Consider the following 14,052-nt stretch of genomic DNA (forward strand, 5'->3'; position numbering starts at 1 on the left):
TGTTTTGTAACCGGCAACGTATGTCCGACTTCACATAGAGAAGCACCCCACCATGAAGACGCTGCTGACGATCGCAACGAAAATGCTCATGGCCAGGGAGTTTTATCTCTTGATCGAGGACAGTCAAATCCAACCAGGTTTCTGCAACATCAAAAGTATCAGGATTTACATCAGAAACCCACTGCCGCAGATCATCTCGTTTCGGTAAAAGGCTGCGTACGTTCGTAAAAGCTACACGTAAGCTAGCGAATGCTTCTGGCTGCGCGCTGTTAAGGTGACTGGGCGGTTTATAATGCACGCCATTTGACTATTCGAAAATTTACGATACGTAGATCATTTTCACCTTCAAGAGTGCGCCTTCGAAGTTCCACGACAGCGGCTTTGAGCTGAGCTCGCTGAGATGGATCCATATCTGGTCTGATGTAAATATCCATACCTTTAAGTCTCCATGCGCGAGAAAGTAAGTGCTTGGGAGCGTCTGCATTTTCGAATACAATTTTTAGCGGTCGGTGGATGCCCGCAACTCGTTTTCCTAATCGTAAAATTCGTCGAACTCGAATCTGATGTAAATATCCATACCTTTAAGTCTCCATGCGCGAGAAAGCGCTTGGGAGCGTCTGCATTTTCGAATACAATTTTTAGCGGTCGGTGGATGCCCGCAACTCGTTTTCCTAATGGTAAAATTCGTCGAACTCGAATTCCTGATTCATCAGCATCGGCTAGTTTATCAACAAGTTCCTGGAGCAGATTCAAATCATGGCTGTATCTAGCCTGTGCGCCTTCTGCGCCAGATTATTTCGATCCAAACAGCATCAAACAATGATCGCATGGAAACTCGAGTGTTTCTCGGTTTCCTGGAACAGTTGGCTGGATCGCGCTGACAGGCTCGGAGCTGACAGGTAGACTTTCAACGACCTCATGGCTGCGAGCTGGCGGCCGGGTTTTCATACGATGTCTCCGTTTCGTTGATAACCAAGGTGGTTGCGTATTCTGTTCATCAGTACAATCGGATGACCTCAAGGGGGCATTAAGATTGACTGAAGGTTCCGCAGAGCTGACATCTGGAACGTTCCGAACAAGACTCTTGCTGGTCGCTAGAAGGCGCTGGTGCAGATCGCTTCGATTTCTTCGATTTCTGTTTCTTCCTTAAAGGTGATGTGGAGATAGATTTGCATCTAGTACACGTAAATGATAAGTTATCACTGGGATGAGCCAAGAGAGCAGCATAGATAGACGAGTGAGTGTGGGAACACTCTATGTGCTCCAAGGTTGCACAAACATCACATTTCAAAGCTTTGTCGGAATCCTAAACGGGTAGATCACAATTTGAGCACAAGGATGACACATCACACATGGTATCCATAGTATTTGACGACATTTATATGACATGCACGCCGTGTGTTGTCTATCAGAGTTTGTGGCAGAAGCAGTCTCAGATTTGATATATACTCGTCCAACTGTGGATCCTTACGATGGTTCAAAATGTGCTATTTTTTGCAAGAACTACAGCAGATACAGCTGCTAAATCACTACGATAACCAGAAAATGTAAGAAAACAAAAGCCCTGCAGGGCGACGTGCAACCAGACACACGGCCGAAATCCGTGTAGTATGCTGCGTAGTATTCTGTTAGCATTCTCTCCAATTCTACCACAAGATCACGGCTCGCTATCCATGGTTGACGCCAAGAAAGCTATACCAGCAGGCAGCAAGTTCGACGGCGCATGCAACTCCCTCAAACAGCAAATAGTGAAGAGTCTAAGGAAAGACCAGAGCTCGAGCTCTGGTGGATATCGAAACCTTGGAAGATAGAGAAAGCTTTTGCTACGGGAAACAGCCTTGCCCTATATCAGTTGATACGATCGACTGGCCTTAGGAAAGCAACGGTCAGCAAAACGATAAGTGGAAAAGGTGGCTCATTAATTCACTCGCAAAAACGTCGACTGGAAAGATGGGCCGAACACTTCGAAGAACAGTTCATCTGGCCTCCTGCAACACAGTCTGTGGAAATAATGCACACGGGCGAATGGAATGTAAACCTTGATCGCCCTTCGGAAGAAGAGGTATGGTACAAAATATCCGTGCTAAAACGTGAGAAGGCACCAGGACCGGACGGTCTGTATCCAGCCCTCTTCAAAGAAGGCGGAAAATTCCTAGTGTCCCATCTGACAAAACTTATTGGTACCATACGGGACGGAGAGATTGTGTCTGCAGAATGGGGCATGTCCACGATTATCCCTATCTTCAAAAGGAGTACGCGGACGCTATGTGAAAACCACCGTGGCATCAGCCTGTTAGCTGTGGCCTCGAAGGTGCTCTCTGACCTCATCCCTCGAAAGTTGACTGAACACACGGAGAGGCAGATCCGTGAAATCCAAACTGGGTTCCGTCCTGCAAGAGGTTGCATCGATCATATCTTCACCCTCCGACTAATTCCAGAACAGTGACACTGCTTCCGGCAGTGTCTGAAAGCTTCCTTTGATTCCGTGGACCGTCAGGCACTATGGTAGTGTATGTCGAGCACAGGTGTCCCCCACAAATTCTTGACCCTCCTTAGGGCGCTGTGCGCCAACTTTCGCGGCCGTGCGAAGGTCTACGAAAAACTCGTCTGAGTTCACCACATCAAGTGGTCCGACAGGGCTGTCCTGTTTCCCCTTTCCTCTTCAACTTCGCCAATGACGTGATCATGGAAAACTCACTACCAGCCTCTAATGCCCGTAGGGTCAAAGTTCTCCCCGGGCGTCCGCTGACAGATATCGAGTACGCAGACGACATAGCTCTTATGGGATCTAACCCCGTGGCAATGCATACAATATTAAATAATATGAATAATTCTGCCTTACGGTTCGGCATGCGCTTCGCACCTGCAAAGTGTAAAGTGCTACTGCAAGATTGGGTGGACTCGAACCCTAGCCTCACGCTTGCGGATGAACCGATTGAGGTAGTAGACAAATTTGTTTACCTGGGCAGCTGTATCAGTCCCGGTGGTCTGGCGAAAGATGATATTTTCATCTTTTCATTGTGAAGGCCAGCGCAGCTTTTGTGAACCTGCGTCACCTGTGGCTTAGGCTTGACATCAGCTTCTCTGTCAAGGCTCGAGTTTGCAACGCTGCGGTTCGCCCATATTACTATACGGATCAGAAACCTGGCCGCTGCGCGCCGAGGACTTTCAATGTTTGACCATCGACGTCTTCCCATCATAGTCCGAATCTGGTGGGAACACCGGATCAGCAATTCTGAAGTACGTCGAATGGTATTCGAGAGAACTAACTCACCCTCGATAGACGAACTGATCACACTGCATAGGTTGCGCTGGCTTGGCCACGTGCCGCGTATGCCAGTCGACGGACTTCCCCGAAGAGCTCTTTTTGCACAACCAGGGTGGAAGAGAGGCAAAGGCGGTCAAACAATGACTTGGCAGCGAAGTATGAAAGCCATTACCAGCAAACTCAGATGCGCTGGTCATTACCGTCTTCCTGGATGGGGACCCCAAAACGGGCCATATCAATGGTTAGAGATATTGTCAGACGTGACCCAGTCGCGCCCTCATTAGCGCTCGTGCATCCAAGCTATTGCCTTCAATGCACAGTTCCCTTCCCAACCCCCCACTTGGCAGTCCACTGACAGTGCCGTATTTACGCACCAATTTATCGGCTCCCGCCCCGAACGCGCAGCTATCTAACCCCACCTCCCCAAATCATCGATGAACGAAACTGTGGCAGCCACGACCACTGTACGACAAGTACGTGGTTATTACAGCTGACATTGGTGACAATGAGAGAAAATACGCTTCCAAAAGAATTTCACCCGAAGCTCGGTCATCTTGACAAGCTCACAACTTTTGCAGCCTCGAAGGAAGTTAGGTTTGCATTTTAAGCCACCTCAACTGTTGACAACCACATATCGCTCATTTGTCGAGCCCTAGGTATCACTGGGAGACTGGTACTCACATACTACCGACATCGCACGTGCGAATGCTGTGGAAACTTAGTGCCCATGAACGAATAGGGCGAGGATTGCCTGGTATGATCTCGACGTAGAGGTGTTTCAGATCGCCAGTAAGCTTTTGTGTGGGCCTGCATTTTTGTACCTACAGATTGAGTCCGGTGAGAGAGAATCTGTGACTGTAGTCTCCTTAGTATCAGAGAAACTGACTGGAATCCCACGAACTCCATCTGACCCAGTCGTGTATCGCCTCCAAGACGCTGGAGGCGATGACAGTAGATTTTTCAGGTGACTTATGCAGTTTGGTTAGTCTCGAAAGAGCATCAGCTTGTCCGAAGCTGGATGTATCCGATACTGGATACGGAAACCCTAGCCAAGCAGCGTATGTACCCAGAGGTGTAATCGCCTGGCACCGTATACTGAAATTCCATTTTTGTAGCCAACTAGTGCTAACAGAGTTTGGTATGTGGTTAAAAGTGAAATTGGCGTCCGCAAGCCATCATCATCATAGTCTCTGATTTGTAGGAGAGTAGGAGTCAGTCTTTTATATAGTTCACGAGCCTTGGCAATAAGTAAACCACTGAAAAAATCGTCCAGCCGTAACACCATTCCGGTGCCCAGCTGCCATGCTACCCGAAGGAAGCACGAGGGCTGGGATACTGCCAGGTCGCCCAAGTCTAGACAGGGAAATCGAGAAACGAAGGTCGGGTTCGAACCACAGACCTTCCGGTCAGTAAATTCGCTCTCTAGCCACTTGAGCCACGTCGTTGAAACCAAGAGCTGGATGTTACCTTGGCTAAAGTGAAAAAATAAACTTCATGATGCTGTTACGGGTCGGATCAACAAAGATGTGTTGGAAGTGTTATAAATATGTGGTGTCGCTATAGAGAGCCCATCAGTCAAACACTGCTGTTCATGAACTAGTCTCAAGTCTTTCATTGACATGAATAGTGTGTGGGAGAAATCCCCGGTACCACTGTAACAATTTCCAAATGCACAGCTCAGTCATTGAATCGCAACAGGCCACGTGGTGTGACAGCCTGTATGATTGATTTTGCCCCACAGTTGCTCAGTAGCCTATCAGAGTCCGCTGTGTCCAAAGCCAGCACATAAATGAGAATAAATTTTACTCTTTCCATTACCTCTTGAATGCAAACTGAACATGCCACCAAACCGTACATCAGGTGGACTGAGGTATATGACTCTCGGTAGGGACGTCTCACTGATTACGAGCAACATTTGGTTGGCCCCAACTCCTAAATTCATTCGGATTGCGATGTGAAACGTGAACCGCTGCGTTCCAGTGCTACGTTGTATTCTGGGGGACAGTTTATGTGCCTTGTCTTCTAAGTGAGATTCTATAATGTTGAGAGGTCGTACAACAGCTAGATTAGTGAAACATGAAGGCTCCAACAAGCAAATGCAGTCGGTCGCGTTGGCATCTGTCCTCCTCAGTGGGTACCTCAGAGTGGTACGGCCCAATCGATGTTTGTTTTGTCTCTAAATCATTACATCTCGTGATCCGTATCGGAAGTGTCTTCTTCGAAGCTGTTTGCAACACCTGCCAGCAAAGCCCAACACCTGAACCCCCGATCCACCACTCTTTACCAGTGTGTGCGCTGAACAGGCACAACCTATCGTCTTCGGTACATTGCCGTTCCCAGTTCTTATATACTTATCATCACAGTAACCGTGGTACCTCTGTGATTTATCGCACCACATCTACATTATTTTTCTTCGTAAGGCACTTGTTCGTCTTCCCCTAGCGCAACCCTGGTTTCCAGCTTATTGAGAATTTTTTGAGGCGTTGTACACGACATTCTCACACCGTGCGTAACTGGCGCAGTAAACACAGGCCGAGAGGAGTTAAATTCTGCTGTTTAGGGCGAAAGTGGTTGAGAACTGACTCGATTTCGGCCTTGTCGATGGTAAATGCGACGCCTAACGTGGGGTTCGTCATTCGAAAGAGACCGAGAAACTAGACTTCAAAAATGTGTGAGACACACTTACTTTCAGGACAAGGCCTCGAATGGTCATTTGTTTAGGTAAGTTGGAGATATCATTAAATCCAGTGGCGTCACTTATTTTAAACTCAAGCGGAACAAGTTTTGATCTTCCTTTTCTCTCAACCTGGTCTGGGGAAACGAGGCTGCTGTCGTTGCAAGCAAGACAGGGGAACTTTGTTTTCAAATGTCAGTCACTTGTTCTTACACTCTTATTATCATACTTCTGCAAATACTCCTGTTTCTTCACTTTGCACATTTAGGTTTATTCGTCTCCCTCATCTACTCACTTTTTTCGTATTAGCTTTCATCTGTCCGTCGACGATGTTTCCCGCTTTTATCTGGGCCGAGAACCCCCTCGTCAAATAACAGCCAACGCCGGTTGACAGTGCCCGACCCAACCAACCCACATACACATTTTAAATCGTGTAATGTTGTGGCGGACAGATATTCTTGAATCAGCCGTACGCAAGGGACTGAATGACGGTGATGGAATCTTAGGCGGTGTTCAGCACTGCAATCCACTCCCCTATTTCTTTTTGAACCCTAGATAGCTGAAAAATTTCACTATAGTGACTGAAAACTAGGTATTGAACCGCTTCGTCATGACCTCTCCTCATAACTGTACGTCATGATTCAACTGCTGGTATTGCCTTCGGTTGGAAAAAATTCCCGCAATTCAAATGAAATGAAGGCAGAACCGCGACTGGAATTAACTGACGTTGACTTGCGTAAAAGAGAAAAGATTGTAGGAGCAACCAACCACACCTGGTGACTCCATTCTTGGACGATAAGAAAGCGGGGTGAAAACGGGAAACTCGTTAACCACGACTAAAATGGCTGATTTTTACAGTGGCAAATTGATGGGTTTCCTCAAAATTGTGCTGTATTTTAAAAGGTCATGTAGTTCCGATATCGGGATTCAGGGCTGAAAAATTGGGGTTTTACCACACAGCAATTAGTGACATCTTTCACAGCGTAAAATCCATTGGTGGTTTAACTCTTCAGGATAGCAGCGTGTAGATCCTTTGAGTCGGTTTTTTTCTGAAGGATGGTGCCACAGGTATATGTGAACAAGCATCGTTCTCCTGATTCGCTTCCAAACCTGCAACTTACTCCGTGATTACATTGGAGGCATCATTACCCGGCCATGATTTGTTTGAATTCCCCGTTATCGAATTCCACACAACCACCAGTAATCTAGTCTGTAGATAACGCCTGTACTTTGTACGGCAATGTTCCTGTTCATGAACAGTCGCGTCAGACAGATCGAGATTTGTAAACTAATGCTTGTCACAGGAGTTGTTCACTCGATGACGTAAGAACGTGGCCTGGTCCAGGAGGATTACTGGTTCACACTTGGTCGGATCAATAATACTGATCAGGACACCAACTGATTCAGAGGCCGACTTTAAAACACCAAACTGCACAAAACCTTAGTGTGATAGAACACCACCAATGGAAGCAAACAGTGGCTTGCTTTAGCTCATGGAGCTTTCTGGAAGGTGGTCCCTTTATGTGATAACACGCAAAACGGGTCATACGAGTGAATGCTTACGGAGCCGCCTGGCACAGCCGTTGCAGGTCTGCGTACCATTCTTTGCCCCCCCCCTCACTACTTTGTCTGACTTATTATTGCACTTTGAAATCCCCATCATAGATCTACCTTGTTTATTTTCTCATTACAATAACTTTCTCAACTTCAGGGGTGTTTGAAGATTAACTCATCCACACTTCTATTACGGCCAGTTGTATCGTGATTCTGAAATCCCATCGTCTCCATCAACCTGGTCGACCGTCATCCTAACCCACTTTTTTCTTCCCCACGAATAGCTGATTGCAACACTATGTTGCGCCTTGCGCTTATCCAAATGCGAGTCGGAGCTGACAAGTTGGCTAATGTGAAACGGGCTTCGGATCTGATCTCGTCAGCTGTATCTGAGCATTCTGCTCGCCTGATCTGCTTGCCTGAGTGTTTTAATTCACCTTATGGGACGAGTTTCTTTGAGTCCTACGCAGAACCAGTACCCGACGGTCCAACTTGCAAGGCCGTATCTGAAATTGCCAGGTAAGACTAGGGCTAATGGACTCTGCCTATCAGGTTTGGTCGATTAGCACTTCTGGAAGCTTAACTCAAGAACCTCTAAAAAAGCAAAGCAAAGCAACGTTCGAGCATCGTTTTGAACAAGTGGGGTAACTGATAAACCACCTCGTTCTCAGTAATCCTTACTTCCGCTTCATATAACTTGTATTGTCCAGACCCTGGGGTATGCAGCATCACTGGATACGAGCCATTAGACTCTTTACGTACGCTCAACACATCATATCTAGCTTTTGCGTCGCTTCCAGATAGGACCTTGTAGCGATCAGGTTCGACTGATGCTTCCGTGTAATTTTTCTGTAGAAAAACGACGGCTTCCCTCTTAAACTTGATTAGTGTTGCTTCATTCGTATTGCTCAGTCAAATATGGCACAAGTTCTCATCCATTCAATAGCCTTCTTTATACTAATGTAACCTCTAAGGAGCTTGTCGGGTCTATACTCGTTTTAGTTCATGCTACAAGCCTTGGTGGCTATCGTTCAGCTGTAACACCCTTTCGGTGCCTAGCTGTCATGCAACCCAAAGGAAGCACAAGGGCTGAGATACTGTCAGGTTGCCAAAGCCTAGACAGGGGAAGTTGAAAGGCAGAGGTCTGATTCGAACCACGGATCTTCCGGTCAGTAAATTCACACTAACCACTTGAGCCATCTCGTCCCATTGGCTGCTATACAGGCACACTAATAATGAACGGTTTTGTCTTCGGATTCAAATGCGTGCAAACAACGCCAAGAACACTTTATAGAAATATTCGTCGAAAGCCGTCAGGGTCCATATCAAATCCAGTCAATAAGAGCCTGCTGACGTGGCGGTATAGTGTATCAGTGCTGCATGTGATATCATCCGCTGGGTGAGGGGACATAACCGTGAACATAAAGCCTGAACCAGTTTATTTGTATTTAGAGTGGATCATCAGTATCAGAGACCAGTAAATATCCACTCGATTCTGTAGTTTAAAAAATCCGATGCCTCCTAGATTGTCTCCGTGGTGGTGTTTTCTCATGGGAACGGTATTCTCAATCATTTCACATTTTTGCAAAACACTACCACTAGATAGCACATATTTGATCGCCAATTGTGAATGTTTCTGAACCCCACTAGGTCGAATTGTACTTATATCTGGAACTCACCTACTGTAGTTCGACGTCTGAGGTGTAAGTGGCTGGGCTTATGTGGTCTCCGTTCATTTTAAGATGTATTCTCATTGTCCTTCTTGTCCGTAGGGAACACCGCATTTGGCTGGTTGCTGGATCCATTCCTGAACGGGGCGACGATGGAAAATTGTACAACTGCAGTGTGACTTTCGATCCGAAGGGTACCCTGGTCGGGTTGTATAGAAAACTGCATCTGTTTGACATTGAAATACCAGGTTAGTGCCATTCTTGGTAGGACTGGTTTTGCTATGTCCTTCACGGGGCAACTAGCTAGGTAACCACTCTGCCAACCCTTGTTACTGAATTCCCGTTCACTCCAAAATCAGGCCAGTTCTCCTTCAAAGAATCCAGCAGTTTGTCATCGGGCAAAGAACCATTTTACTTCGAACTACCGTTGGACGATACGGACCGCCAGCCGAAAGTCATTCGTGTTGGAATCGGCATTTGTTACGATATTCGCTTTCCGGAACTATCTCTGCTATATGCGAACAGCCACGGGTGTCATGTGCTCCTCTTTCCGGGTGCATTTAATCCGAAAACTGGTAAGTACACCCTGTGGAATTAAAGCCCTCTTGTGAATGTCCACTTAGGAAAGTCACACACCGTGTACATCTTCTTGAACTATTGAGCTTTTGTTGATACTAGCTTCTAGCTCACCAACCTATTCCTTGGAGAACGTTTATTTCTTACAATATGTGGGGACTTGTAAAATATTGAATATGTCCCAGTTCACATTTCGGTCATAGATAAAGTCCTTGGACGGGAATCGGGCCCGCAACTTATCACCTACTGGATGAGCCTTCGCGGACACTACATGCGGTTTCCAGTTATGCCCGAACACTATGTATATTTAGAGCTCTTATCATTGAAACTGTTTCAGTAGACGAATCGGATGTACCTGTCATTTTGAAGATCATTTCCCTAGACCAATTGCCAGCTGTTACGTTCTACTGTGTTGTCGCACCACAAAGCAACGGTCAGCGAAACGATAAGTGGAAAAGGTGGCTCATTAATTCACTCGCAAAAACGTCGACTGGAAAGATGGGCCGAACACTTCGAAGAACAGTTCATCTGGCCTCCTGCAACACAGTCTGTGGAAATAATGCACACGGGCGAATGGAATGTAAACCTTGATCGCCCTTCGGAAGAAGAGGTATGGTACAAAATATCCGTGCTAAAACGTGAGAAGGCACCAGGACCGGACGGTCTGTATCCAGCCCTCTTCAAAGAAGGCGGAAAATTCCTAGTGTCCCATCTGACAAAACTTATTGGTACCATACGGGACGGAGAGATTGTGTCTGCAGAATGGGGCATGTCCACGATTATCCCTATCTTCAAAAGGAGTACGCGGACGCTATGTGAAAACCACCGTGGCATCAGCCTGTTAGCTGTGGCCTCGAAGGTGCTCTCTGACCTCATCCCTCGAAAGTTGACTGAACACACGGAGAGGCAGATCCGTGAAATCCAAACTGGGTTCCGTCCTGCAAGAGGTTGCATCGATCATATCTTCACCCTCCGACTAATTCCAGAACAGTGACACTGCTTCCGGCAGTGTCTGAAAGCTTCCTTTGATTCCGTGGACCGTCAGGCACTATGGTAGTGTATATCGAGCACAGGTGTCTCCCTCCTTAGGGCGCTGTGCGCCAACTTTCGCGGTTGTGCGAAGGTGTGCTGGAAGCAAATGGTCCTACCGGCAGAGGTTCACCGTATACAGATTCCCTACCACTCGTAAGTCAGCCTGGCGAATTCTGTCCACGGTGTCCTTCGCACATAGCCTGCATGTAAGAAGAATGGAAGTAATTTATCCCAGATAGTTTTAGTGTGCCTGCACAAAACCTCCGGTGGACACCACCAGTCGGTTGCACTGTAAAGTAGATGGATCAAACTGGAGGAATTGATGTTCGCCAAACCGACAGAATTCAAGTGCGTTCATCCGGCCTCCTCATCGTTGACAGAGGCGGTTACGTAGAACACGGGTGCTTTGCTCTCATTTATGTGCGTGAGTTTATTCGCCTTTATTGGTATGTTATCTGTGCAGAGGAGGTTATGCGCCTGTTAAAACCAGTTCAAAAATCATGGAGCATGAACTAGGGTACTTTGTTTTGGGTCCATCAGGCCTTTCGAAACGGTCAACAATGTGCTAACGCATTGTTCATTCTTTAATGTGAGTCCAGCGTACCTCCGACTTCGACTGGTAACAGTAGGATTCTGAACTTAGGTCCCGATTTGTGCAGGTAGTTTGACCAGGTTTTGGACGGTTTGGATCCAGTCAGTGCGTTGAGTCGCGTCCCCAACCCACAACGTTCAAGTTTCTGAAACATGCGACTTTTGTCGTGGGAGCAAACCGGTCTCTTCAGAGGTTAAAAATTCCATGAAAATCTGGTGGGAACACTTCCTGAGAAGTCGTCTTTTCTTGAGAACCTCTTGGCAGAAAAGTAACCGTAAGATATCACCATTCAGCATATCATCTGACACGGTTCAGTCCTCCTCGTGCTACTTGAAAACGGCTGCAATAAATCGGAGCTCCGACTGTTACAAATCCCTCTGCGTTGGCTCAAGTTACACGACATTACCAGTTGTATCTTCTAGGTTATCAGTGGATTATTCCACCTACTTCGAGACCCACTCCATTTCCATTTTATGATGTAAAGAGTTCATATCCTTCCTCCACTCAATCTCGAGTCCTTGTTGACGCCTTTTCTACTCAGGACCCGTACACTGGGAACTTTTGGGCAAAGCTCGCGCCTTGGATACACAGTGCTACGTTGGAATGTGTAGTCCAGCTTGTGACTTGGAGTCCGATTATGTCAGCCACGCGGAATCATTGATTACCTCACCATGGGGTGTCGTGGTTGCCAAAGCTGGAAAAGATGTGAGTTGTCACAGTTTGTGTGATTGTTCACCAAGCAACTTTGACTCGCCTTTTTTGAAGTTCACTGGGTACTTTGTAAGTAGAGGACTTTCGGATTACTGAGTCCACGTTTCATCTTACAGTCGTGGATCGCTGTAGAGCTGTTTCACGAGACAGTCAAACCCATAACCTTCCAGGTGGGAGGTTGAATGCAATGTAGCTTAGAATGTAATCACCAGTAAGTGTGTAAAAAAGTTATTTAAATTTATTCATTGTGATGCTAAGATAATGTAATATGGGACTGAGCGTAAATCCGTTCCAGCTACGTGCAGAATTGAGTGCCATCTGATTTCGTAAAAACGCACTTAGTTCCAGGATCGGACGTCACTTCGTCAAGTATTCCATTCACCATACCATGTCAGAATAACTTTTCTGGAGGTGAGCGTTCACAACCCTGCTCAGACTCGCTCCAGTTGTCCTGGAGACCTGTTCACCTGAGGCAAGACATTTAGGTTTTAAAAGAAACTGGTTCTGAAAACCAGTTCACAGGACGGCAGTTTCGACAGACTTCCGCCTTTTCGTATTTTGTTTCATCTCATTCCTCTTTTACTTTTGCAGGAACAGATTATCTCGGCCAATATCGACTTGAACGAGCTCAAACGGGTTCGTGAAGCCATCCCTATCGGTCGGCAGCGACGGTTAGACGTGTACACAATGCCGAAACCGGTAGTTCGCCAGACCAAAAACTGATTCGTTGCTTTCTAGTCACCAGTGATCTCTAACCTACGTGACAACCACTGTGGCGTGATTCATTTTTGTATAAACATTCGTGCCTGCTCACTGACAGCGCTTCCTTCCATTTTTCAAATCGATCTTTCTTTTTCTATGGATCTCGTGTCTTTTCCATGTTACAATGGGAATCGTTCGGAGGCCTGGTCGGTTTGACGATCTTTTTCGCACTGTCTCATGGATTTATACACATTTAAGTAGTTAAATTGTTCACCAGCTCCCTTTCGCTAACCACCCATAGCCGGAGACGGCATGAGATGCTTACTGGGTATCTAACCGTGAGTGACCTGGCACCACCGCACAATTCGGTGCGCTATCAGGTCATCTTCGTCTCTACCCCAACGAGTCGGGTGTTTTTGATACTTTATCAGATCGTCACAGCTAAGTACTCTAAACAATTAGCCCCTCTTGGGACCCACCGGAAAATGGTCCTTTTTTGACAAATGCATCCATTAAAGGAATCTTCATGGGGTCAATGAAATATTTCTTCCGAATGTGGTCATTCCATAAAGGAACAAATGTAAAACAAAGTCAAAATTAAATTCTCCCATTGAATTTAAGCACCAAGATCTTAGTGGTTGATCAAAACATACCTGGGTAAGTTTAGGATTCGAAGGCTGCGTTTCTGGGTTGATCTTATGCAATTGCTTAGGCGAATCTGTTGGCTGTGCTTAACCGGTTCATCTGAGCCACCAATGACCACTGTGTTGTGGACCATGAACGAAACCGTGGATTTAAGTCCTGGGGGATTTGATGCCGCGACCTTATTTGCCGGGCGAGGGCTCTATCGGCTTAATCAACTCTGGTCGCCACATGAACCTATTCACTCCAGCCTGACTTTCCACTGGATCAACAGTCGAAAGTTGTCCGTAATCCTGGCCAGCTCCTTATGATTTCCACGATAAGGAGGACGTCCCAGTCATCAAGCCACCGAGGTTATATTGATCCGATCCGGCACAGGAATCCAAGTATACAATCCTAACGCCGAACCCGGGAACTGAGGCGAGGTGGTCATCGAATCGCTTGGGTAGATTCATACATTTTCGAAAAAGTTTGGTGACAATCGGTAGATTTATTGCTGAGCAACGTTTCGCTTTTGACACAAAAGCTTCGTCAGGCCAAGTGACTAGGTTCCGAGGTTGATCGAGATTTAAGGCGGAAGGAGAACCAATCAGCTAAGTCAAGCTAAATCTCTGTTGGGTGTCGGCCGAGG

General features: G+C 46.6%; 2 protein-coding genes across 2 annotated transcripts in view; one reads left to right on the plus strand and one right to left on the minus strand.

Moving 5' to 3' along the window:
• Positions 1 to 14,052, plus strand: part of T265_10481 (hypothetical protein) — a gene marked incomplete at both ends in the record, with an annotated part of 26,640 nt that overhangs the window by 6,303 nt on the left and 6,285 nt on the right. The window contains 6 exons of the mRNA XM_009176863.1: positions 7,781 to 8,015; positions 9,269 to 9,414; positions 9,526 to 9,741; positions 10,171 to 10,542; positions 11,908 to 12,071; positions 12,669 to 12,776. Coding sequence (XP_009175127.1) covers positions 7,795 to 8,015; positions 9,269 to 9,414; positions 9,526 to 9,741; positions 10,171 to 10,542; positions 11,908 to 12,071; positions 12,669 to 12,776 — 1,227 coding nt within the window. The remainder of the gene's footprint in view (positions 1 to 7,780; positions 8,016 to 9,268; positions 9,415 to 9,525; positions 9,742 to 10,170; positions 10,543 to 11,907; positions 12,072 to 12,668; positions 12,777 to 14,052) is intronic.
• T265_10480 (hypothetical protein) lies at positions 4,314 to 8,696 on the minus strand (the record flags this gene model as incomplete). Its single annotated transcript, XM_009176862.1, has 2 exons — positions 4,314 to 4,740; positions 8,581 to 8,696. The coding sequence occupies 2 exons, from the start codon at positions 8,694 to 8,696 to the stop codon at positions 4,314 to 4,316; spliced, it is 543 nt and encodes a 180-aa protein (XP_009175126.1).

The sequence above is a fragment of the Opisthorchis viverrini genome (genome assembly GCF_000715545.1).
Source record: "Opisthorchis viverrini unplaced genomic scaffold opera_v5_372, whole genome shotgun sequence".
NCBI classification, from domain to species: Eukaryota; Metazoa; Platyhelminthes; class Trematoda; order Opisthorchiida; family Opisthorchiidae; genus Opisthorchis; species Opisthorchis viverrini.